Here is a 26,609-nt window from a genome sequence, read left to right as displayed (position 1 = left end):
AGTCCTCTCCTGCTGATGTTCAGGTGTATATGAGTATGTAGTGTCTCTACTTTAAAGAGTCCTCTCCTGCTGATGTTGAGGTCTATATCAGTATGTAGTGTCTCTACTTTAAAGAGTCCTCTCCTGCTGATGTTCAGGTGTATATCAATATGTAGTATATATACTTTAAAGAGTTCTCTCCTGCTGATGTTCAGGTGTATATCAGTATGTAGTGTCTCTACTTTAAAGAGTCCTCTCCTGCTGATGTTCAGGTGTATATCAGTATGTAGTGTCTCTACTTTAAAGAGTCCTCTCCTGCTGATGTTCAGGTGTATATCAGTATGTATTGTCTCTACTTTAAAGAGTCCTCTTCTTCTGATGTTAAGGTCTATATCAGTATGTAGTGTCTCTACTTTAAAGAGTTCTCTCCTGCTGATGTTCAGGTGTATATCAGTATGTAGTGTCTCTACTTTAAAGAGTCCTCTCCTGCTGATGTTCAGGTGTATATCAGTATGTAGTGTCTCTACTTTAAAGAGTCCTCTCCTGCTGATGTTCAGGTGTATATCAGTATGTAGTGTCTCTACTTTAAAGAGTCCTCTCCTGCTGATGTTCAGGTGTATGTCAGTATGTAGTGGCTCTACTTTAAAGAGTCCTCTCCTGCTGATGTTCAGGTGTATATCAGTATGTATTGTCTCTACTGTAAAGAGTCCTCTCCTGCTGATGTTCAGGTGTATATCAGTATGTAGTGTCTCTACTTTAAAGAGTCCTCTCCTGCTGATGTTCAGGTGTATATCAGTATGTAGTGTCTCTACTTTAAAGAGTCCTCTCCTGCTGATGTTCAGGTGTATATCAGTATGTATTGTCTCTACTTTAAAGAGTCCTCTTCTTCTGATGTTAAGGTCTATATCAGTATGTAGTGTCTCTACTTTAAAGAGTTCTCTCCTGCTGATGATCAGGTGTATATCAGTATGTAGTGTCTCTACTTTAAAGAGTCCTCTCCTGCTGATGTTCAGGTGTATATCAGTATGTAGTGTCTCTACTTTAAAGAGTCCTCTCCTGCTGATGTTCAGGTGTATATCAGTATGTAGTGTCTCTACTTTAAAGAGTCCTCTCCTGCTGATGTTCAGGTGTATGTCAGTATGTAGTGGCTCTACTTTAAAGAGTCCTCTCCTGCTGATGTTCAGGTGTATATCAGTATGTATTGTCTCTACTGTAAAGAGTCCTCTCCTGCTGATGTTCAGGTGTATATCAGTATGTAGTGTCTCTACTTTAAAGAGTCCTCTCCTGCTGATGTTCAGGTGTATATCAGTATAGAGTATAGTGTCTCTAATTTAAAGAGTCCTCTCCTGCTGATGTTCAGGTGTATATCAGTATGTACTAGTGTCTCTACTTTAAAGAGTCCTCTCCTGCTGATGTTCAGGTGTATATCAGTATGTAGTGTCTCTACTTTAAAGAGTCCTCTCCTGCTGATGTCCAGGTGTATATCAGTATATAGTGTCTCGACTTTAAAGAGTCCTCTCCTGCTGATGTTCAGGTGTATATCAGTATGTAGTGTCTCTACTTTAAAGAGTCCTCTCCTGCTGATGTTCAGGTGTATATCAGTATGTAGTGTCTCTACTTTAAAGAGTCCTCTCCTGCTGATGTTCAGGTGTATATCAGTATGTACTAGTGTCTCTACTTTAAAGAGTCCTCTCCTGCTGATGTTCAGGTGTATATCAGTATGTAGTGTCTCTACTTTAAAGAGTCCTCTCCTGCTGATGTCCAGGTGTATATCAGTATATAGTGTCTCTACTTTAAAGAGTCATCTCCTGCTGATGTTCAGGTGTATATCAGTATGTAGTGTCTCTACTTTAAAGAGTCCTCTCCTGCTGATATTCAGGTGTATATCAGTATGTAGTGTCTCTACTTTAAAGAGTCCTCTCCTGCTGATGTTCAGGTGTATATCAGTATGTAGTGTCTCTACTTTAAAGAGTCCTCTCCTGCTGATGATCAGGTGTATATCAGTATGTAGTGTCTCTACTTTAAAGAGTCCTCTCCTGTTGATGTTCAGGTGTATATCAGTATGTACTAGTGTCTCTACTTTAAAGAGTCCTCTCCTGCTGATGTTCAGGTGTATATCAGTATGTAGTGTCTCTACTTTAAAGAGTCCCTCTCCTGCAGATGTTCAGGTGTATATCAGTATGTATTGTCTCTACTTTAAAGAGTCCTCTCCTGCTGCTGTTCAGGTGTATATCAGTATGTAGTGTCTCTACTTTAAAGAGTCCTCTCCTGCTGATGTTCAGGTGTATATCAGTATGTAGTGTCTCTACTTTAAAGAGTCCTCTCCTGCTGATGATCAGGTGTATATCAGTATGTAGTGTCTCTACTTTAAAGAGTCCTCTCCTGCTGATGATCAGGTGTATATCAGTATGTAGTGTCTCTACTTTAAAGAGTCCTCTCCTGCTGATGTTCAGGTGTATATCAGTATGTAGTGTCTCTACTTTAAAGAGTCCTCTCCTGCTGATGATCAGGTGTATATCAGTATGTAGTGTCTCTACTTTAAAGAGTCCTCTCCTGCTGATGTTCAGGTGTATATCAGTATGTAGTGTCTCTACTTTAAAGAGTCCTCTCCTGCTGATGATCAGGTGTATATCAGTATGTAGTGTCTCTACTTTAAAGAGTCCTCTCCTGCTGATGTTCAGGTGTATATCAGTATGTAGTGTCTCTACTTTAAAGAGTCCTCTCCTGCTGATGTTCAGGTGTATATCAGTATGTAGTGTGTCTACTTTAAAGAGTCCTCTCCTGCTGATGTTCAGGTGTATATCAGTATGTAGTGTCTCTACTTTAAAGAGTCCTCTCCTGCTGATGTTCAGGTGTATATCAGTATGTAGTGTCTCTACTTTAAAGAGTCCTCTCCTGCTGATGTTCAGGTGTATATCAGTATGTAGTGTCTCTACTTTAAAGAGTCCTCTCCTGCTGATGTTCAGGTGTATATCAGTTTGTAGTGTTTCTACTTTAAAGAGTCCTCTCCTGCTGATGTTCAGGTGTATATCAGTATGTAGTGTCTCTACTTTAAAGAGTCCTCTCCTGCTGATGTTCAGGTGTATATCAGTATGTAGTGTCTCTACTTTAAAGAGCCCAGTCTGCTCTGATTGGTTAGCTGGCCAGCTCTGTTGTGATTGATCAACCTCTTAGAGATGTCCCGCCCCTGCAGGGCTTATAAAATGAGCAGCAGTCGCATTTTTTATAAATTCTGACAGAAAGTGAGTCGCAGCGAGTTCTAAAGACGCCTCGGTGACATGATCTAAATATAACTTCTGCGAGGCGTCTTCACACATTCCCCCCCGACCGAGACCAGATAAAGTTAGACCCTGAAACTGTAGAGCCTCGGGCTCCCAGAGCACCATACAAGGAGTGTGAGAGTGTGTGTGTGTGTGTGTGTGTGTGGTGTGTGTGTGTGTGTGTGGTGTGTGTGTGTGTGTGTGTGTGTGTGTGTGTGTGTGTGTGTGTGTGTGTGTGTGTGTGTGTGTGTGTGTGTGTGTGTGTGTGTGTGTGTGTGTGTGTGTGTGTGTGTGTGTGTGTGTGTGTGTGTGTGTGTGTGTGTGTGTGTGTGTGTGTGTGTGTGTGTGTGTGTGTGTGTGTGTGTGTGTGTGTGTGTTTGGAGGGCTAGGTGGTGAAATAGCACTGAGTTGACTCCTTAAAGAACGTTTTGGTCACTAATTCTGGGATTGAAATCTGATTTTCTTCAGTCTTGTAATCACACATCTCGTTGTGATTTAATATTACAAAATACTTTGATCACCCCCAGAGGGACTGATTATAATTTGGGTTAAATATTTCTCTAGTAAAGAGCAGGACTACTGTATATAAAATATTACATTTAATTTTGTTTGTTTGTAGCCTTTCTTTAACCAGGTGAAGCCCCTTGAGATCAAAAGATCTCTTCTTCAAGGTGACCTGCAGGACATTAGTTTCACATGTAACATGAAAACAACAGAACAACAATAATGATGACAAACAACATAATGTACAGTTTACAAACTCTATTTACAGAGACAGGTACCATGAGTATCACACAGCATGTCACCCAGCTGAGTTTCAAAGTGATGCAGGGGAACCAAAGTGCTCAGTTTGAAACATGTTTGCAGACTGTTCCAAGTTAGTGGAGCTGCACAACTAAAAGCGTTCTTCCCTAAGACAGTCCTAGCACTTGGTACATTTAATAAAACAACATCATGAGATCTCAGGCAATAAGTACTTTCAATTCGTCGAGAGATCAGAGAGCAGATATAAAAAGGTAGTTTACCCAACCTGGCTTTATAGATGAACGTGTACCAGTGACTGAGCCTCCGTACAGTTAGTGAAGGCAGACCTGCCTTGGCATACAGGGTGCAGTGATGAGTCAGTGCTTTACAGTTAGTAACAAATCTCAGAGCGCTGTGATAGGCGGCATCTAACTTGATCAGGCAATGGGCAGGTGCATTCATAGAGATCAGATCACCAGAGTCCAGCACAGGTCAAAAGGTCACAGAGCCTTTTCCTGGCCTCAAGCGAGAAACAGGACTTGTTCCTGAAAAAGAAACGTAGCCTAACCCTCAGCTTTTTAAGCAGATTAATGACCTGAAGTTTAAAAGAGAGACAATCATCAAGCCAGATACCAAGGTATTTATAACAGGTAACCACTTTGAGTACTTGTCCTTGCATTGTAACAATATCCAAAGCAGTGTCTGTAGTCTTTTTAGCTTTAGAAAAGAGCATTACCTTGGTTTTCTCAACATTTAAAAGAAACTTAAGTTCAGAGAGCTGAGTCTGAATAATGTTAAAAACTGCCTGTAATTTAAACAGCAGCCTCCTGAATGGAGGGACCTGCACAGAACATCACGGTATCATCCGCATACAAATGCTTCATCCACATTTTCACCTAAACTGTTGATATGGAGAATAAAAGTGGACCGAAAACAGAACCTTGTGGTACACCATTAGTGATGTTTAACCACTCAGAAGACAGCCCATCAAAGTGAACACATTGGGACCTTTCAGAGAGGTCGTTCACAAACCACCCACTGCATGGCTGGACATGCCGATACTGAGTAGCCTCTGCTTTAAGATGCGATGATCGACGGTATCAAACGCTTTGGATAGGTCAATAAATAGAGCTGCACAACTCTGCTTATTATCTAAAATACTCGCCACATCATTCACCACTTTCATTGTGGCAGTGATGGTGCTGTGTTGCTTTCTGAAGCCTGACTGATGTTTAGACAGGATGTCATGTGTACATAAAAACTCCTTTACCTGTTCACTCACTAGGCGTTCAAGAACCTTAGCCAGAATTGACAACTTAGAGATTGGCCTATAGTTGTTTAATAAGGTGGCCTCCCCTCCTTTCAGCAAAGGCAGGACATACGCTGACTTCCATACTTTTGGAATTGTATTTGTGCTGAGGGAGAGGTTAAAAAGAGAAGTGAGAGGTGGAGCAATAACATCTGCAGCTATCTTTAAAAAGAAAGGTTCTACGTTGTCCGGGCCAGCCGGTTTCTTAGGATCTAGCTTAGATAAGGCTTCATGAACAACATCAACAGTAAAAGGAGTAAAACTGAAAGGGATTTCCAGACCACATTGTTCAGAGTCACAGACTGTAGTGTTCACAGAAGCAGAGTTAGAAACAGAATGAAACAGAGAGCCACGGGACACAAAATGCTCATTAAAGCAATTTAACATAGTAGCCCTGTCCGATATAGAGCCAGATGCTGTGGTGAGGCACGGAGGTAGCTCATTACGGATATCGCCGGTGGAGATCGATTTTATGGCTTTTCAAAATTTCCTAGGATTATTTAGGTTCTTTGTGGTTACTGACAGATAGTACTTCGACTTTACACTTTTGACATTTGAAGTGAAGCTATTCCTTAGCTGCCTAAAACGTAGCCACTCTACCTCTGAGCCTGATTTCCTAGCCTTTGCCCAGGCCGTGTTTCTCTCATGAAGGAGACTGGACAGCTCAGCAGAAAACCAAGGATTGTCTCGTCCCTTTACTCTAAATTTACTATGTCTATCAATGATCTCCATAAAACCAAGATAAAAATAAGACGATGTGGTTTCCACATCAGCACACAGATCCATTTTACCCCAATCAAACCCAAACAGATCATGCACAAAACCCTGCTCCACAAAATGTTTTATGTCTCTCTTAATAATAATACCAGGTTTAACCTTTTGGACCTTAGTGTCCCTAATTGTGGCTACAACACAGTGATCACTCAGATCATTCGCAAATACTCCCACAGATGAGTATTTATAGGGAGCATTAGTTAAAATGAGATCAATTAGGGAGGATTTATTACGGGACTTAATGTTAGGGCGAGTAGGACTGTCCACAATCTGAGTAACAAAGATACAAAGGTTTTTTAAATCCTTTCACACTAATTAAAATTAAAACAGATTTCCAGCACACATAAGGATTCTATTATGGAAGCTATTTGAATTTTAAGATATTAATTATAACATCTTATTAATAAATAAATGTCTATTACGAGAGATACAGAGAATATACTTAGTATGTGTTTATATATACATTGAAATAAGGTAGAAGATTATGATAAAGTATAAGGGGTATTAATATATCAACAATAGGATGTATAGGCACACAATCATTTGTCATGTATATTACATTTTATTTTATATCATTTGAATAAATGAAAGGATCAATTTTAATTCAAAGTTGTATCTTATTTAACCCTTAGATGCATAAGTGGGTCTTCTTTGACCCGGCGAGGTGGTTTTCTTTGTAATTACATTTTTGTATCATTTCATATTCCAGCTATTCCTCAAAAAAGATGTTTTGGATATCATGCCATTCACATTTTATACATTTTAAGAAATTGTATTTTTTTATATTTCTACCCCAAGCTTCCATAAGTGGGTCAAAAATGACCCGCATGCATTTCTATGGAATTCCGTTTTTTTTTCAAAATGTAAAAACATTTTTAGAAAATTATAAATAGTGAAAACTTAAATATAAAATATTTCTAGTGTGAACCAAAATATAATGTGATTTTTCTTAACCAAAATGACAAAAATGGCATGAAAACACATATTATTCTAATACGGGTCCTTTTTGACCCACTTATGGAAGAGTGTAGGGTCCATCACTCGGGCATCTAAGGGTTAAGGAAAATAAATCAAAAGTATGGAAGTGAAATGATGCTGAAATTACTAATGCAAGTTTTTAAAACAAATATGTATGTATTTGTTTAGCACTACTGTATATCATTGATAGCCAAGAAATAGAATAATAATTAAACACAAAAAAATGGTCAATTATATTATATGTGTTTTTACAAATATTAATATTTTTCTTTAATATTTAAAACAATTGAACAGGGACATGTAATAGAAGTCTGAATCAGCATTTCAATTTAATTAAAATTATTTTTGATAAAAAATACTCTTATACTTATAATTACTTTTAGATGAGAGTAACACATGCGTCACTTCTGGGCGAAAATTACGGCCCCGCCCACTTTGGGGGGAAAACAACGCTGTCATTTGAACGGCGGTCAATACAAATTCTGAAGTTTATGACAATCCGATCAGAAATGTTTGGATTTTTTTTTTCTTCCTCTCAGAAGAAAGGACAGTAACAGAAGAGCTCTGTGGCTTCAGGCTTGATCGCCGTTCAAATTACATCGTTGTTTCCCCCAAAAGTGGGCGGGGCCATAAAGTGACGTAGGTGTTACTCTCATCGATGGACATCGATCGCCTACTGCTATATTTAACCATATATCGAGCCCGATCGTCGATTTCAAATGATGTAATGTAATTGTTTGCCATCGTAATCGCGCTCTCTGAAGATCCAAAAATCCACAGTTTTCTTACATTTCTGATCGGATTGGCAAAAACTTCAGAATGTGTATTGACCGCAGTTCAAATGACAGCTGTGTTTTCCCCCAAAAGTGGGCGGGGCCGTAATTTTTACCCGGAAGTGAGGCATGTGTTACCCTCATCTATTCTACGCTAACAAATCTCTTAATCTGATTATTTTCATTAAAAGTAATAAAATTATGGACAATTAACATTAATTCGATCAACACATCTTAATCATATTTAATATTATTCATTTTAAAAGTACCTAATTTTAGCTAAACTTTTTTTTTTCTGATTTTAAAAATGAAATCTAATAATATTTTTGACTTGATAATCAGATGTTGTGTCTGTGTGTGTGTGTGTGTGTGTGTGTGTGTGTCTTGTGTGTGTGTGTATGTGTGTATGTGTGTGTGCGTGCATCTGTGTGTGTCTTGTGTGTGCGTGCGTCTGTGTGTGTGTGTGTGTGTGTCTTGTGTGTGTGTGTATGTGTGTATGTGTGTGTGCGTGCATCTGTGTGTGTCTTGTGTGTGCGTGTGTCTGTGTGTGTGTGTGTCTTGTGTGTGTGTGTGTGTCTTGTGTGTGTGTGTATGTGTGTATGTGTGTGTGCGTGCATCTGTATGTGTCTTGTGTGTGCGTGCGTCTGTGTGTGTGCGTGTGTCTTGTGTGTGTGTGTGTATGTGTGTGTGTGTGTGTGTGCGTGCGTCTGTGTGTGTGCGTGTGTCTTGTGTGTGTGTGTATGTGTGTATGTGTGTGTGCGTGTGTCTGTGTGTGTGTGTCTTGTGTGTGTGTGTGTGTATGTGTGTGTAAGTGCGTGCGTCTGTGTGTGTGTGTGTGTGTGTGTATGTGTGTGTCTTGTGTGTGTGTGTGTGCGTCTGTGTGTGTGTGCGTCTGTATGTGTGTGTGTGTGTATATATGTGTGTGTGTGTGTGCGTGCGTGCGTCTGTGTGTGTGTGTAATTGTAAACAAATATGTTTCAGAGTGCGTTGACGGTGATGTGCTGCACTTCTGTGAATAAAAACAAATGAAGACAGACCCACGTGATTCTCTTCCACATTGATTTTATTGTTCAGTGTGTGTTCCACTGAATGTGTTAAGACTTGTTATGGTGTGTGTTAGTGTGTGAACCTCCTCCGCCTCCATTCAGACAAAGACAAATACAAATAAAATCCTTTAAAAAGCTCTTTTTTTCCTGCAGAGAGCCGCCTCCTCTCAGACAGATCTAACCTGCCGCTGCTCAGCCGTCACTTCCACCAACACCGTACATTCATTTTATAATAAATATAATACAGACACAGAGCAGCGTTTAGGTGGCCTCAAACATCTTCTTCCTGTCGGCCTTATCCTCAACGTTCTTACGCCAGTCGCCGGCAGCTTCTTGGGGCTGTAGAGGAGGAGAAACAACACGGTTTATCATCAAAATAATATTTTATATTATTTGTATGAAGATAAAAAGTAATAAACAAACAGCGGCTCACCTCCTCTTTGACCTCCTTCTTGACCTGCTTCAGGTTGGCTCTCAGGTCCATGTTCACGCTGTGTTTGGACCCCAGAAGAGCCTTCAACATGGCGTCAGCTGACATGCGCACTTTCCTCAGAGCGGGCTTCTTCACTCCTCTCAGATCCACCACTTTAATGTTCAGATCCTCAATCTACCAGAGAAAAGACCAACATAAGGTCTGTGGTTAACACAAGCTGAAGAGGTACGCCATAAAATACGTCAGTAAATATCCCACTGGTGATTTAAAAACAGTGGTTGCTAACAAGTGTCTAAATGAGACGACTAAACGTCATCACACCCAACATTAGCCACCTTTAGCTTAGCGGTGGTGACGTGAAGTCATGTGACTGTGCTGTAGTTCCTTTATAGCCCAACATTAGCCGCCTTTAGCTTAGCGGTGGTGACGTGAAGTCATGTGACCGTGCTGTAGTTCCCTTATAGCCCAACATTAGCCGCCTTTAGCTTAGCGGTGGTGACGTGAAGTCATGTGACCATGCTGTAGTTCCTTTATAGCCCAACATTAGCCGCCTTTAGCTTAGCGGTGGTGACGTGAAGTCATGTGACCGTGCTGTAGTTCCTTTATAGCCCAACATTAGCCGCCTTTAGCTTAGCGGTGGTGACGTGAAGTCATGTGACCGTGCTGTAGTTCCTTTATAGCAGTGTTTCTCAAACTTTGTCATACCAAGGACCATAAAAAAACACTCGCGGACCACCTAACTCCACAAATATCCCAAAACACATCGTTTTTCTAGAACAGATTATAAATCGCCTGAAAATGGTACAAACAAGTGTGTGACGAATGTGTTGCCCTGGGCTTTATCATGCAATAGAAAGTGAAACTTAAGCTCGTTCCATTGCGGAGATATTCCCGCGAGAGTGCGGAAAACTTAAATGTATTTATTTATTTCAAATGTGAAATGTTACCAATATACTCACGGACCACTAGGGGGCGCTCACGGACCACCAGTGGTCCGCGGACCACACTTTGAGAAGCACTGCGTAGCCTAACGTTAGCTTTTTACTTCAGAAATCATAAAGTGGTGTTGATATGTGGAGATTATCCTGCTGAACTAAACGTGTCAGTCTCAAAAACGTTTGTTTGACGCAGAGATTAATCCAAAATCACATGGAGGAATCCCATTGGACCAGGGAGATGCTAACAGCTAACCTTGTTGTGTTTCATTGAGCAGAGATTGTTTACCTCTTTGTCGGCTTTGCCCACTTTGGACGCCAGGTCGTATCTCTCCTCATCAAGCTTGTCGAGCAGAGCGTGCAGCTTCTTGCATGTTTCCTGTCAACACACAAACACATGTTACTCAAAGTAAACAAACAACAACATGTGCACTGACTGTTGTCTTTGGCGCGATGCAGTGAGCTGCAGTTAACACAAATTATTGTAGTTGGAATTTAAATGTGTAATGACTATCTAATCCATTACACTAAAAAAAGTGTGGCTTAAATTGAAGCTAACGCAGTAACAGTTCAAATCGTTTATAAACATATTTTAAAATTCAAAAATACAAAAAAATAAAAGATTATTTAGAAATGTAAAAATGCCAATATTTGAAGATTTAAAACTTTTAAATTAAATATTATATGTTTTTATTAAAAGATTTTTTTTTTTAAAGAATTAGAAAAAAAAGATGTTTAAATAAAAACATTTTAAAATTAAAATCAAATTAAATTAAAGAATTAGAAAAAAAATAAAACATGTTAAAATTAAAAAAATTAGAAAATGTTAAAATATATTTTTTTTATATCAATTAAATTACAGAATTACAAATATTCAAAACATTTTAAAACGTTTGGTGTTTATGTTTTTGCCTCCCTCTCACCATGAGGGCAGCCTGGTCCCCGCTCATGCTGGGTTTGACGCAATGCTCCGTCATGTACTCCTCCTTCGCCGCAATATCGGCAGCTTTCTCCTCGTCGAGCCACTTGGCCGCGATGGTGAGGATCAAACTCTGCGGGAGGAACAGGAGGAGAAGCTTTCAGTGTTTCAGAAAGATAAAGGAGACTCAAGAAGCACCGTGCAACCATCTGGAAACTGCATCTAACCCGGAGGAGAAGATGCTGCTACAAGTGAATGAAATAACAACATCTAATAAGTTAAAATACAAAAATATAACAATAACAATTTGCAATTAAGAGATTTAAACATTTTGATTAATTAAAACAAATTAAAATAAGAAAAGACACAGGTTTAAATACAAATAACCAAGAAGAAATTAAATAAAATTGAATAAAATAATGTATGAATCTAAACACAAGAAATTAAATTAAGAATGTGAAAATAAAATACATAAGAAGTTATATTAAGAATTTGTAATAAAATCATTCAAAAAAAGAGTCTAATTGATATTTATAAAAGCACAAGAAATTGCAGTAAATATTTCCAATAAATAAAAAATATAAATGTTTTTTTAAATACAAATATTAAAATGTTACAATACAGTCAATCGAAACTACATGCATCAGCTATTTAATGAATTACTGAGAATTTAAAATATATATTTGTGTTTTTTTAAATCTTCAGTAGGAACCAATGGGATTTGATGACGACATGAACACATTTAAATATTTATCAATATTGTTGGGTGGCAGTGGCTCAGTGGATAGTGTGCTGGACTTCAAATCAGGGGATAGCAAGTTCGAGTCCCACTGCAGTCAGCACGTCGTTGTGTCCCTGAGACACTTCGCCCCAAATTGCTTGTCCACAGTAAAAAGTGTGGAAGGCGCTTTGGGTAAAAGCGTCTAACAAATGTCATGTTCAGGAAAATCCATAAAACCGGTGTTTCTGGATTGAGATGACGGAGAAATGCAGATTAAATCAGATTGTTTTTCTCTTTACCTTCAGGGCATGCCTGCGGCTCGAGGTCATCTTTTTTCTGTTTGAAGAAAGTCAGAAAAACATCATGAATTCATTAGATATTTACTGTAGTATGAGTACAGAGTACTTCTTCCTCTGTACTCATACTACAGTAAAGTATCAGAGTACTTCCTAACCTCTGTCTGTATTCATGCTAACATTTAGTTTAGTTAAACACTTATTCTACCAGTGTAAGTACTTATACTACAGTAAAGTATCAGACTACTTCTTCCTGTGTACTTATACTACAGTAAAGTAACAGAGTACTCCTCCTGTGTACTTATACTTCTCTAAACTATCGTAGTACTCCTCCTATGTACTCATACTCATCCTGTGTACTTATACTTGTCCTGTGTACTTATACTCCTCCTGTGTACTTATACTTGTCCTGTGTGTACTTGTACTCACTCAGTCATGGTGGCGTGTTTTCTCTCCACACCCTGCATGAGGACAGAGGGACAGAGGGACAGAGGAACAGAGGACAGAGGACAGAGGACAGAGGAACAGAGGACAGAGGAACAGAGGACAGAGGACAGAGGAGAGACGAGTCAATTTGAGGAAACCTCTGAAGTCTTTTGACCTCTGAGGTGTTTTTGGCCCCTGCAGGGAGCCGTAGTTTCGGGTTTCGGGTGTCGGTGTGAGTTTCTCTCCGAGCAGCAGATTTTCTGACGGAGTATTTGAGGCGTAAGGCGATCCGAGGCCAGCTGGAGAGGAGCGGCGTCGCCTGAACTAAACTGGGAACGCCTCGAGTGTCCGGAGACGCAGAATCAGCGAAGGGTTAAATATGAGGAATATATCCGAAAATAAACTTTGAGTATTCTTTTCATTTTCAGATCTTTTTCCTCTGAGTCATTCATTTCTAATTTAATTTAATGTTTTCAATTTGTTTTTTTCAATTAATTATCTCTTATCTCATTGTTTTATTTTCCAATTTAATTTATTTTCTATTTTTTTTAAATAATGAAACAACTAAATTAATAGAGCACATACACACAAACAACTATAACATTATCAACACATCAAAATCAAAACAGCTGCTTTACATAAATGCATAAGTACATATTTTCCAATAGTATATAATACTTTATAAAGTGTCATTTTGCATAAGAAGTACTTTTACTTTAGGTACTTTAATCTAATTTGATTGCTAATATTAATTAACACATAGATTTTTTCAGTGATTCTCGAAGACCCACATTTAAACGCTTCAAAAGCTGCAGTGTTGATTATTTAAAGTGTTATTACATTACAACAGAATTCGACACCTAATATAAAAACTGATAAGAGCCAAGAAGTGAAATCACCCTGCCGACACTGAGACGAATAAACGTATTAATATACTCTGCCTACTTTCCATTTTAACGACCAATTAACAGAGGATTAATGCAACCAATGAAACACTTCTACCTTCGAAAAACTGCACGTACGATTTAAGAGTTCAATCAATGAGCTTGTTTTTGTTTCACCGTGATATTATTCTGAAGCTCTCAGAAACTCAGACATCATAATGACACGTCGGTATGTTAGCCGTCTGACAGGTTGAGGACTTGCATTGACTCTCTGTGAGCCTCAGGACCATAAAACACAAAGAGTACAGCGCCCGTAAATCTGTGGAGGAAACGGGTCGAACGCAGAGAGCGAGTCAGGAAGGGTCAGACAGGTGGAGGAACACGAGGAAATGAATTGATTGAATCAATGATGCTGCTCTCAGAGAAGCTCCTGTAGAGACTGGATATCAAAAGAGAAGAGTAAACCTCACCTATTGAAGAGACGAAGGAGACGAAGGAGAAGAGACGCACTCGTGGAAGAAAAGGAGGCACTGCCAAAGCTACACAGTGGAAAGTGAAATCGGGTATATATGGTGGGTTGCGATGTCTCAGCAAAACGCTCACATCCTCTTTAGGGAAATGGAATTCCCTGATCGACCAATGGGCCGGCGAGATCCTTAAAATACACGAGCTGCAAAACGCCCTCCCCGAGAGCAGGCTTCGAAATGCAGATTCACACAAGAGGAGGGGGGGAATATAAAAGAACATAAACAAGAGTAAACGAGGCTATTATCTGACCTTAACAGCCCTGCTTTAAAAACACCTTTATTTCCAAAAAAGTCCCTTAAATAAACCCTTAAAGTTGTTTTTGAAGAAAGAACTTCCATTTGAATCCATCTTCTTACCATATGCAACTTCCCATTGACACTAACTTTAACATTTCTGTTTGGGAAGTCCTAATCAAAAGCGTTTTAATGATTGAGTCCAGTCTTCTTGTTCAGATGGATTTGGTATAGATCCTCTCAAAAGTATTTCATAAAAAACTTTAATTTCCAAGCAATGTTTTTGAAACAAGTGAATTTAAATTGAAATAAAAGATTAAAAAAGTGAAATAGCAGAGAACAGTTGCTTCATTAGAATGATATATATTTATTTTGATTGTTTGCCAAAGTGTTATTTGCATTTCTGTCTGCCAACAAAAAGACATGAACAAGTGTTTTGGGATTTTTGGGGAAATTGTTGATGAAAAAACTAAAGTAGGGTAATTACTTGTTTTTGAATTATTGGCACACTTTAAAAATAGAAATGTACACAAAACCGAATAGTTTTTTTGTCCTTTTCTAAATACGTCCTTGAAGTATTTCCCGAACCTTTTGATTGTTTACCCAGATGTATTTACACTTGAAAAAACATAATGTAATATTTGTAACTACATACATTTTTTGACTCCATTTTATTAATATTATTAAATTGGATTTGTTTGTGAAGCTTTTACTACATCTTTCAGTCTTCCTCTGTACTTATACTTCTCTTAAGTACCAGATTACTTCTCCTCTGTGTACTCATACTACACTAAAGTATCAGTGTAGTATGAGTACCGTACCGTGATGCCAACTTCCCTGCATCACATTTTAAACAGAAAGCTCAAATGATCAAAGTAAAGATTCTTCTTCTACGGAGACCTGGAAGGGACAATCATGGGGGGATATAATATCTAAGAAAATAACAAGTGCAAATTCACTTTATCTGCACAAACACTGAATTTAATTTACACATTTCAGGCCCCGTCCACTCGAGGCCGAAACGGAGCCGCGGCTTCGGAGCCCGAAACCGATAAACTTTGAAACCGGCTCCCAAGGTGGGTAGGTCTGAGGACGAAGCGATTGCGGCTCCGTGCGTACGCCCTATACGATCATTTCCTGAATCGATGACGCCATAGCCCCGCCTCTCCCCACCTCGTCTCCGTGTGGCCTCAGTCTCATCGGGCAGAAACTGTGGCCACCAAATATTTTTTGTGGATTTACAGACCAAGCAGCAACTGACTTTTGCATCAAAAAAATGGACGTTAACATTTAGCAGGTAGAGTTGATTGGAAAATATAGATATTGGACAATTCATATAATTGATATAGAGAATTTAGACCACATCACAATCACAAATAGGCCATAGGACACTGAAATCCCTTTGATTTTTCCCCCTAAATGTCTCTTCCGGGCCTCCGTAGATTTCAAGTTTTCCAAAGTCTAAATGTCTTAATGCTTTAAAACCTTAATTAAACTGTCAGTTTGGAGTAGAACACAGAATACGGAGTGATTACTAAACAGATAAATGTAACAAACAAATGAATCCTTATGTCAAAACATTTATTTCTAATGACTTCATGAAAACCTGTACATTTTAAAATGCTGTTTTTTCTTTCAGACATTTTAGCTACGTACACGTTGGCGTTACTTGGTGTTGATTCAGTCTGTCGGGGGGGGGGGGGGGGGGGGAAGCTATCACAACAAAAAAGAGAAAAGGTCTAATCTGTAGACGTCTCCTCCTCGAAACCTTCGGGGAAACTTCTTAGGAAGTCTCGAACATCTTCTTCCTGTCGGCCTTATCGTCGATGTTCTTACGCCAATCCAGCGCTTCCGGCGTCTGCAGAGAAAAACAACTCATTAATTAAAAAACACTCAATTTAAAGATGTCCTTTCATGCAAAGTACACTTTTTGATGTCTATTATACATAAATATGTGTCCCCGGTGTGTAAGGAGAAAATAAAATGTGTTATCTGTTTGGTATTTTGAGCAAAACACTTCATGTTTTTTATATATCTGAGACCTATAGATGAGAGTAACACCTACGTCACTCCCGGGCAAAAAGTACGGCTCCGCCCACTTTTGGGGGAAAACAACGCTGTCATTTGAACGGCGGTCAATAGAAATTCTGAAGTTTTTGCCAATCTGATCAGAAATGTAAGAAAACCGTGGATTTTTGGATCTTCAAAGAGCCCGATTACGATGGCCAGACAGGCAAAACAATTACATTAAATCATTTGAAATCGAAGATCGGGCTCGATATATGGTTAAATATAGCAGCAGGCGATCAATGTCCATGGATGAGAGTAACATCTATGTCACTTTACGGCCCCGCCCACTTTTGGGGGACACAACGCTGTCATTTGGCGATGAAGCCTGAAGCCACAGAGCTCTTCTGTTACTGTCCTTTCTTCTTAGAGGAAGTTCAGAAACACTGAACTCTGGATCTGTTTGAGGAGCAATAAACGACACAGCAGCTTGTTGGCATGATAAAACTATTATGTTCCGCCTCGCTCATGAGAGTAACAGCTGGCGAAATTACAGCCTCGCCTACTGATTTTAATTTAACCATATATCGAGTTATTCAATTAAGTTATTAAGTTATATAACCCTAACCCGATCGTTGATTTCAAATGATTGAATGTAATAGTCTGCCTGTGTGGCCATCGCAATCGGACTCTTTGAAGATCAGAAAATCCACGGTTTTCATACATTTCTGATCGGATTGTCAAAAACTTCAGAATTTGTATTGACCGCCGTTCAAATGACAGCGTTGTTTTCCCCCAAAAGTGGGCGGGGCCTAATGTTTGCCCAGAAGTGACGTAGGTGTTACTCTCATCGATCATCTGCATAACTGGATATTTTATAATCTGTATAAAACAATACTTTGGGATTTTTTTTTAATGATTTTAGATTAAAAAAGTAGATTTTAATGCAAGACTTGTGCTTTATTTAGAGGATGTTTACATTGTGGAATGGTCATTTAATTAAATAATCCTAATATTTCGTGAGCTATGACTGGTCAAAATGTCTTCAATATAAAAGGATCAGCGACAGAAAAGTTAGAAATATTTTTGAATGATCAGTCAGAGGAGACATTTAACTGCAAGTACTTTTACATTGTGTAGGTACATTTAGCGGTCTGTAATGATTTGCTAAAGCTAAAGATAGCATTGGTGTCCTAAAGAAGCCACTGATCATTTATTTGGGTTAATTGACCAGCCTGTTATTATTTGTTACCGCAAATAGCGTAGCTAGCTAGCTAACAGCAGCATTCGTTACTTCATTCGAGGGCACAACTATCATGTTTGATTTGAGACAATGCTACCCTGTGGAAATGCACACACAGTATACTGGTGTTAAAGCCACCTTTCATTTCATTTGGTTGATTTAGCAGTCTGTAATGATTTGGTACCATACACAATAGCGTAGCTTGCTAGCTAATTTAACGGTGGGAATTAACACACGGTACTGGTGTTGTAAAGAAGCCACTGATCATTTATTTTGGTTAATCGAGCAGTCTGTTATTATTTGGTGCCGCAAATAGCGTAGCTAACTAGCTAACAGCGGCATTTGTCAGTTCCTGTGAGGGCACAGTCTTCACGTTTAATTTGAGACAACACTCAATGGTGAAAATGCACACTCTGTATACTGGCGTCGAATCGAATCCACCTTTCATTTTAATCTGCTAATGTTGCCGTCTGTAGTGATTGGTAACATACACACTAGCATAGATAGCTAGCTAACTTGCTAACAGCTGCGTTTCTCACTTCCTTTGAGGTCACAGTTGTCACGTTTGATTTGAGACAATGCTGCATGGTACAAATGCACTCGTCGCACAAGTGAACAACATGCAGTGTACTAAGCAAAGTATCTGAATTGAGTCAAAGCTAATTTCAAGCCTCTGTGATCATGCGTGCTCCTTCCTCACCTCCTCTTTGACCTCCTTCTTGACCTGCTTCAGGTTGGACCTCAGATCCATGGTCACCTTGTGTTTTCCTCCCAGCAGAGCCTGCAGCATGGCGTCAGCAGACATGCGCACTTTCTTCAGAGCGGGTTTCTTCACTCCAACCAGATCCACCACCTTCATCTTCAGGTCTTCAATCTGAGGCACAGAAACATCTCAACGTGACTTTATATCAAGCTAATGCTAACGCTACGTCCGCTGGAGAGGGAACACGTGCTTTAATGCCAGGTCCACTTCAGAAAGCAGCTGATTTTGTTTCTGATTCTTCATAATAACAGACCAAACACTACAGTGGTGGTTCTCATGGATTACAGAGTTATGATAAAACGTCACAAGAAGCAGGAAAAAGTGGTAAAAACCTGCAAAAACCAACTAATCTACAACAACATCGGAGAATTAATTTACCAAAACAGATAACAGCCGAACAAGGATATATTTGACTTTTATTGCACTATATTTATCTTAAAAGTTTCTGTTACTGTTCAGATTCAGATTAAAAATACAAAATATCAACTAAAAAGTGAATATGTATTCGTATAGATTTAGCCACCCAGCAGTATTCAACGTTTTTTAACAATTTGTGTCACAGTAAACACATTTTGCAACAACAACAACAACAATCAATTAAATATTGTTATCAAATGGGACATCCTCCATAATGAGGACTTTTACTTCTTTTACGTTCAGTACATTTTGTTTTTTGTTGTTTTTATATTTCAGTAAGACGTTGACTGCTATGTTGTCTAATAAATATGTTTGTTGGGTAACACTTTAGATTAAGGTACACAAATTAACCATCAACTAGTTGTTAATTAACATGCATATTAGCAGTATATTGGCTCTTTATTAGTCATTATAAAACACTTATTAATGCCTTATTCTACAAGACCATATTCTACAAGTAATAATCCATTAGTTGAGAGTTTTTCCTCAATAACCCTCTAATTAGTGCTGATTTGTTGCAAGTAAGGAAGTTGTTGTACATGAGTTTGTCTTAATATGCTCTGCTCCATATGGGCCTAATGAGGTAGTAGTACCACAAGAATAGTGATTATCCCATAATAACACTTAACAAATATGATCTATTCTTATTTAACAATACATGAAACGATAAGTGTTAATTAAGTCTAAATAACTCAAAATGAGGTATTTCTATATAAGAACATGTTCCCTATGTTAAAGTGAAGTCTTGTTCATAACCAATAAGCTAGTAGTTTGACTCTAATGTGCATGTTGTTATTGATCTTCTCTACTTGCTTGTAAAGCGCTTTGAGCAGCAGGAAAAGCACTATAAAAATAACATGTATTATTATTATTATGTAAATGAACAACTAGTTGATGGTGAATAAGTGTACCTTAATATAAAGTGTTGTATATTTCTGTAGTACGTTGACTGCTATGTTACCTCTAAGTTGCTCTTCTTCACTTTGGACTCAGCGTCGTACCGCGAGTCGTCGATCTTATCCAGCGCCTGGTGCAGCTTCTTGCAAAGCTCCTGACGACACACACAACAGCCAAGAACGATTTCAATGCACGACTTTTACTGTCAAGTATTTTCCACGTGGTCTCAGTATTTAAAGTGTTGTATTCGTTCTCTTTCAGTGTGTTTTCAATACTTCTTAGAATAGTATTAGTACTTCTCAGTGTGAAATTAGTACTTTTTTTGTGTGATATTAGTATTTTCTTAGTGATATTAGTATTTAAAGTGTTGTATTAGTACTCTTTCAGTGTGTTATCAGTACTTCGTAGAGTGGTATTAGTACTTAGGTGTTGTATTAATATTTGTTCAGTATGTTATTAGTGTTAGAGTAGTATAAGTGCCTCTCAGTGTTGTATTTATATTTTTTCAGTGTGTTATTAGGGGTATGAGTATCTCGAAAGTAGTATTAGTATTTTCAGTGTGGTATTAGTACTTCTTTAGTGTGGTATTAGTATTTTTGATGTGATATGAGTACGTTTTCAATGTTGTGTAGGTATTTTCAGTTTGGTATCCATACTTTAGGTGTGGTATTAGTATTTGTTTGTGTGTTAATATACACTGAACAAAAATATAAACGCAACACTTTTGTTTTTGCTCCCATTCTTCATGAGATGAACTCAAAGATCTAAAACATTTTCTATAAACACAAAATAACCATTTCTCTCAAATATTGTTCACAAATCTGAAAAAACCTGTGATAGTGAGCACTTCTCCTTTGCCGAGATAATCCATCCCACCTCACAGGTGTGGCATATCAAGATGCTGATTAGACAGCATGATTATTGCACAGGTGTGCCTTAGGCTGGCCACAATAAAAGGCCACTCTGAAACGTGCAGTTTTGCTTTATTGGGGGGGTCTGAGGGGGTCTGAAAACCAGTCAGTATCTGGTGTGAGGGGTAGGGTTAGGGTTAGGGTAATGTTGTGAATCGAGTGGCCTGTGTTCGTCGTCCATTACATACGCCTGCCCATACCATAACCCCACCACCACCATGGGCCACTCGATTCACAGCATTACCCTACCCCTACCCCTACCACCAACCCTAACCCTAACCCTACCCCTAACCCTAACCCTAACCCTACCCCTACCCCTAACCCTACCCCTAACACTACCCCTAACCCTAACCCTAACACTACCCCTACCCCTAACCCTACCCCTACCCCTAATCCTAACCCTACCACTAACCCTACCCCTAACACTACCCCTACCCCTAACCTAACCCTAACACTACCCCTACCCCTAACCCTACCCCTACCCCTAATCCTAACCCTAACCCTACCCCTACCCCTAACCCTAACCCTACCCCTACCCCTACTCACACCAGATACTGACTGGTTTTCGGACCCCCCAGACCAAATGGTTATTTTGTGTATATCGAAAATGTTTTAGATCTTTGAGTTCATCTCATGAAAAATAGGAGCAAAAACAAAAGTGTTGCGTTTATATTTTTGTTCAGTGTAGTTCAAAGTGTGATATTATATTATTTTCAGTTTGTTATACGTCTTTTTAGAGGTGTAATCATATTTTGAGTGTGGTATTAGTACTTGTTTAATGTGTTATTAGTGTTTTTAGCAGTGTATTCGTACTTCTTTAGTGTTATATTAGTCATTTTTAGTGTGGTAATATAGTTTAAAGTGTGATTAGAATTAGTATTATATTATTTTCAGTGTGGTATTAGTACTTATTTTGTGTGGTAATATAGTTTAAAGTGTGATATTATATTATTTTCAGTCTGGTATGAATACTTATCATATGCTTACATTGTGTTAGTTGTGGTATTTGTGATTTAAGTGTTGTCTACATACTTTAGGTGTGGTATTAGTATTTGTTTGTGTGTTAATATAATTTAAAATGTGATATTATAGTATTTTCAGTGAGTTATTAGTATTTTCAGTGAGTTATTAGTATTTTCAGTGAGTTATTAGTACTTCTTTAATGAGTTATTAGTATTTTGATTGTGGTAATAGTACTTGTTTAGTGTGGTATTAGTATTTTTCAGTGTGGTAATAGTACTTGTTTAGTGTGGTATTAGTATTGTTGATGTGGTAATAGTACTTGTTTAGTGAGTTATTAGTATTGTCAGCGTGGTAATAGTACTTGTTTAGTGAGTTATTAGTATTGTTGATGTGGTAATAGTACTTGTTTAGTGTGGTATTAGTATTGTTGATGTGGTAATAGTACTTGTTTAGTGTGGTATTAGTATTGTTGATGTGGTATGAGTACGTTTTCTAGTGTGATATTGTGTGTTCAGTGTCATATTAGTCCTATGTGTTGTGGCTTCAGCTTCCACATTGTGCTGGTTGTAGTATTAGTTTGAACAGTGTGGTTTCAGCTTCCACATTGTGCTGGTTGTAGTATTAGTTTGAACAGTGTGGCTTCAGCTTCCACATTGTGCTGGTTGTAGTATTAGTTTGAACAGTGTGGCTTCAGCTTCCACATTGTGCTGGTTGTAGTATTAGTTTGAACAGTGTGGCTTCAGCTTCCACATTGTGCTGGTCGTGGTATTAGTTTGAACAGTGTGGTTTCAGCTTCCACATTGTGCTGGTTGTAGTATTAGTTTGAACAGTGTGGCTTCAGCTTCCACATTGTGCTGGTTGTAGTATTAGTTTGAACAGTGTGGCTTCAGCTTCCACATTGTGCTGGTTGTAGTTTTAGTTTGAACAGTGTGGCTTCAGCTTCCACATTGTGCTGGTTGTAGTATTAGTTTGAACAGTGTGGCTTCAGCTTCCACATTGTGCTGGTCGTGGTTTTAGTGATTTAAGTATTTGATTCATTCTATTTCAGACTGTTAGAAGTGTTTTTATGAGTATCTTGAAAGTAGGATTATTATTAAAGTGTGGTATTAGTGTTTACAGTTAGATTATATATTTACAGTGTGTTAGTTAGTATTTACAGTGTGGTATTAGTACTTCTTCAGTGTGTTAGTTAGTATTTACAGTGTGGTATTAGTATTTACAGTGTGGTATTAGTATTTACAGTGTGGTATTAGTACTTCTTCAGTGTGTTAGTCAGGGGCGGCGCCAGGGGGTATCTTGGAGTTGCTGTAGCAACTCCAACAATTGGCATAGCAACGGCTTAGCAACCCCATTGTTTTGCACTCAGATATATTGCTGCTTACAGATTTCCTGTGTTCCAGCTTAAAGCCTTCTCCTCGCATTCAGGCTGTTTCTGTGCGCTGGTGAAATGTCTGCTCTCAGATTTCTTCTGTGCGCGCTCGGATCTTTTGTGCAACAACCCTCAAAATCCCTCAACCAATAGGAAGCCAGGTGTCCTTGCGGGTGCGTTCGCTTTACTTATTAGAGCGTCCCGTAAGGGCGGTTACTCTTTGGTTTATAAACTCCCGCCCTCCACGGCTTTATAACATAACATAACATGTACTTCACTTGTTTGATTTACAACTTTTGGGGGGGGAAAGCACAGTTAGTATATATATACCAGCACCTTACATAATAGCTACGTTCAGTGGCGCACTGGGACTAAAAACGTGTACATTTGTAAAGTTATTTAGGCAATGTTGTTGGTGGGAGTAGAGACCGCCCCTTCCAGGTGTGTGCGTTTCCGGTGTGAGTGTGGAGGGAGTACGAGACGGTAGGAGTTGTGTTCGAGTGTGGGGGAAAGTCATAATGCGTGTTATACTATTGATTGGTTCTGTAAGGCGTGGCTGTGGCCGTCAATACCAGAAAATAAAGAGAACGTTTTCGACATTGAAGGCTCGAGATCTGTGATCTTGAATAGCGGTGAACGAACGCTACAATATGAACAGGCTCGTGCTTGGCCCACTGGTATTGTTTGTTTATTTATTTTGAAAAGTAACTAGCAACGCCGTGCTGTCATATAGCAACTGCTAAGCTACTGCAGCTAACAAATCCTGGCGCCGCCCATGCTGTTAGTTAGTATTTACAGTGTGGTATTAGTACTTTGTATTGTGTTAATATAGTTTCAAGTGTTATTAGTATTATATTATTTTCATTGTGGTATTAGTACTTCTTTAGTGTGGTATTAGTATTTTTCAGTATGGTATTAGTATTTATTTAGTGTGGTATTAGTACTTCTTTAGTGTGGTATTAGTACTTCTTTAGTGTGGTATTAGTACTTCTTTAGTGTGGTATTAGTATTTTTCAGTATGGTATTAGTACTTCTTTAGTGTGGTATTAGTATTTGTCAGTGTGATTTTCGTGTTTTTAGAGGTGTATTAGTACTTCTTTAGTGTTGTATTACTCATTTTTAGTGTGTTAATATAGTTGTGATATATTATTTTCAGTGTGGTATGAGTACTTCAGGTGTAGTATTAGTATCACAGAGTACTCTCAGTATCCCCCTCACCTGCAGGGCGGCCATGTCTCCTCCCAGGTCGGGGTTCGGAGCGTTCTCAGACATGTACGCCTCCTTGGCGGCGATGAGCTCCTTGTTCTCCTCCTCGATCCAGCCGGCGGCGATCTGAAGGATCAAACTCTGGAACACGACGTTAGAGAGGCGGAAACTAAGTGTCTATTCAAGGGTTCAAGGCTTGTATTGTCATGTGTGCATTAAGTGTAGATGTGTCAATGAAATCTGAGGTCTCGCTCCTCCAATAGAGCAACACAATGATATACTATATATACAGTAATTGTAATATTGATATATATGAGTTGCAAACAGATGAATGTTATGGATGTTCTTTCAAAAGTGCAGGTGTTTATTCTCACCTTCAGATGATGCCTGCGGCTGGACGTCATTTTCTTTACACTGTGGGACGGAGGTTCGTGAAGAATAAATATATATATTAACTATCTTTTACACTATGCCATGATGTCTGCCTCATATTGGGTAAGAAAACATAAGGAAAAAGTGCAAGAATTATCCATTTTAGCATATTTTTAACAAAGTAAATAAGTTAAAAATCACATATTAGCGGACTGAGATTAATTTGATTTATTTATCTATATATTCGTTTCTGAAAAAAAGCATAATAGACTCATATAATTGACATTTTCTTTAAATATTAAACCTTTTTAAAGGTATTGTTGGTCATTTTGAAAGGTGGACTAATAAGGACTGGAAACAGCTCGCTGAATATGGAATGAAAACCACAACTTTCCCTTTAAAATGTAAAATCCTTCACCATTATAGCAAAAACTAAATACACAATTTAATTCGTTAAAATTGTGTTTTAGTGTAAAAAACAAACAGAATTTAACAATAATTCTAGAAATCAAACTGCAAACACTTGTAAGTTTTGTATTAACATGACAATAAAATGCTTCTTTAAATACCCGAGAGAATAAATATTAATTATAGCCGCGGCTCAGACAGCTGCTGTCATCTGAAGCTGCCGGCTGACCTTCAGCTCACACATGTGTTCACTTCACTTTAACATGTGAAGACATGTCTCTGACACGCGGAGACATCTAATAAACTATCAGAGTCCCAAAGAAGCAGCTCAACATTTACACTCTAGTTTTAAAAATGCAGAAATCTACGAGGATCTTTACGGAAACGTTTTCAATGGTGTTGAGATGATGTTCGAGGCCGCTGGAGTTGTTGTCACTTCTAGGCGCTTTTGGACTAAATATGTCAGTCAATTTGATATGATGAAGGCATCGAGACAACGCTGACTAACTAAGCTACTGACATCATATCTAAAAGGTTGTGAAAAGAGCGATTATTGGGGGATTTAGAGCAAATTTAAGCTATTTTTTCCCCAGCAGATTTGAAACCGCCTCTCCACTGTAAGAAGGGATGATGTCACACATTCTGAACATTCCGTCCCGGACACGCCCACTATACAAATTAGAACATGTCACCACATTTAAACTGGGATTTGATGGAATACCGTTCCATCTATCAAAAAACCCTTTTAGTCCAACACAGTGGAGAGTCTGGAGAGCAGTTTAAACTTGTAATCTCTTTTCTACGTGAAAGTATGCTTAATCAGTATGACCTCAAAGTTGGATGATTTTGAGCTCTGATCAGGCGTTTCCCATTCATTCCTATGGGGAGAAGTTTGCAGTTGTTCTCAAACCACAGGACACGACTGCCGATCATTACGTTTTGATGATTGATGATATTTGGAGAAACACTGAATTGTACACCTTTACAGTTTGTGATGATAATCCTATAACTAGAGACCGCGCGCTGTAACACAATCTGACTGTGTTTGAATCCAAGACATACTGAGAGATTAACAGGAATTCAATCAAATTAATTAAGAGTTTATTATTATTATAATTATTATTATTATTACAATCATTATATTTCACTTATACTTATAACTTACTTATTTATTTTCTATTGTATTTGTTAGACTTTTTTTTATCCTTTTTTTATAAATATATTCCTATTACTGTATAATTTTACTCTCTATTTTATAACTTTAAATCAGGTTTTTGAGTCTACCTACATGTGTTTGCAACATTCTTTAATCAATAAAACTGTCTTGCCTTAAATCAATTCATTAAATGGCAGTAAATGAATAAAAAACCCAAATAAAATGCTGTAAAGTCAGTTTTAAAGCAACAAGCAATGTGTCCAAAGTAAATCCAATCAACATCAGACGTTAATTAAACGTCCCTAATTGAAGGCAGGTTGAATACCCATCGTTGTACTCACTCAGACATGTTGGCTGCTTGTGCTCTTCACGCCCTGTTCGGAGACAGAAAACAGTTAAATATGAGCAGACAGGTCACATGTCGCTCCGTGTTATCAATCAGCGACCTTTGAACCTGAAACACGACCTGCGTCCCGATCTCGGAGAAACCGGCTAATTTTAAACGCGCTCTTTACTCCAAGCCTCTGAAAAACATTCCTGACAGGAATTCTAAGTTCTTCCTCTACTCCAGAAATGTGGCGCCGATCACGAGGAGCGAGTCGTGAATCATTCCAAACATCCTGAAGGCACGCGGCGTCGAGGTGTGACCAGGAAACATT

The 26,609-nt window shown here is 38.5% G+C and overlaps 1 protein-coding gene across 1 annotated transcript; it reads right to left on the bottom strand.

Annotated features, from left to right (window-relative positions):
- Positions 1-8,862: 8,862 nt before the first annotated feature.
- Positions 8,863-26,314, bottom strand: LOC117550673 (troponin I-like). Its single transcript, XM_034223157.1, has 12 exons — positions 26,292-26,314; positions 24,389-24,428; positions 24,027-24,155; positions 19,630-19,719; positions 18,189-18,362; positions 16,028-16,096; positions 12,597-12,628; positions 12,171-12,207; positions 11,155-11,283; positions 10,521-10,610; positions 9,297-9,470; positions 8,863-9,202 (listed from the first exon to the last, which is right to left on the bottom strand). Exons 1-12 carry the CDS (start codon positions 26,297-26,299, stop codon positions 9,125-9,127), a joined length of 1,050 nt encoding a protein of 349 aa, XP_034079048.1. The 5' UTR covers positions 26,300-26,314; the 3' UTR covers positions 8,863-9,124.
- Positions 26,315-26,609: the final 295 nt, after the last annotated feature.

Source organism: Gymnodraco acuticeps, unplaced genomic scaffold (genome assembly GCF_902827175.1).
Source record: "Gymnodraco acuticeps unplaced genomic scaffold, fGymAcu1.1, whole genome shotgun sequence".
In the NCBI taxonomy this organism is placed as follows: Eukaryota; Metazoa; Chordata; class Actinopteri; order Perciformes; family Bathydraconidae; genus Gymnodraco; species Gymnodraco acuticeps.
This window is presented reverse-complemented; position numbering and strand designations above follow the sequence as displayed.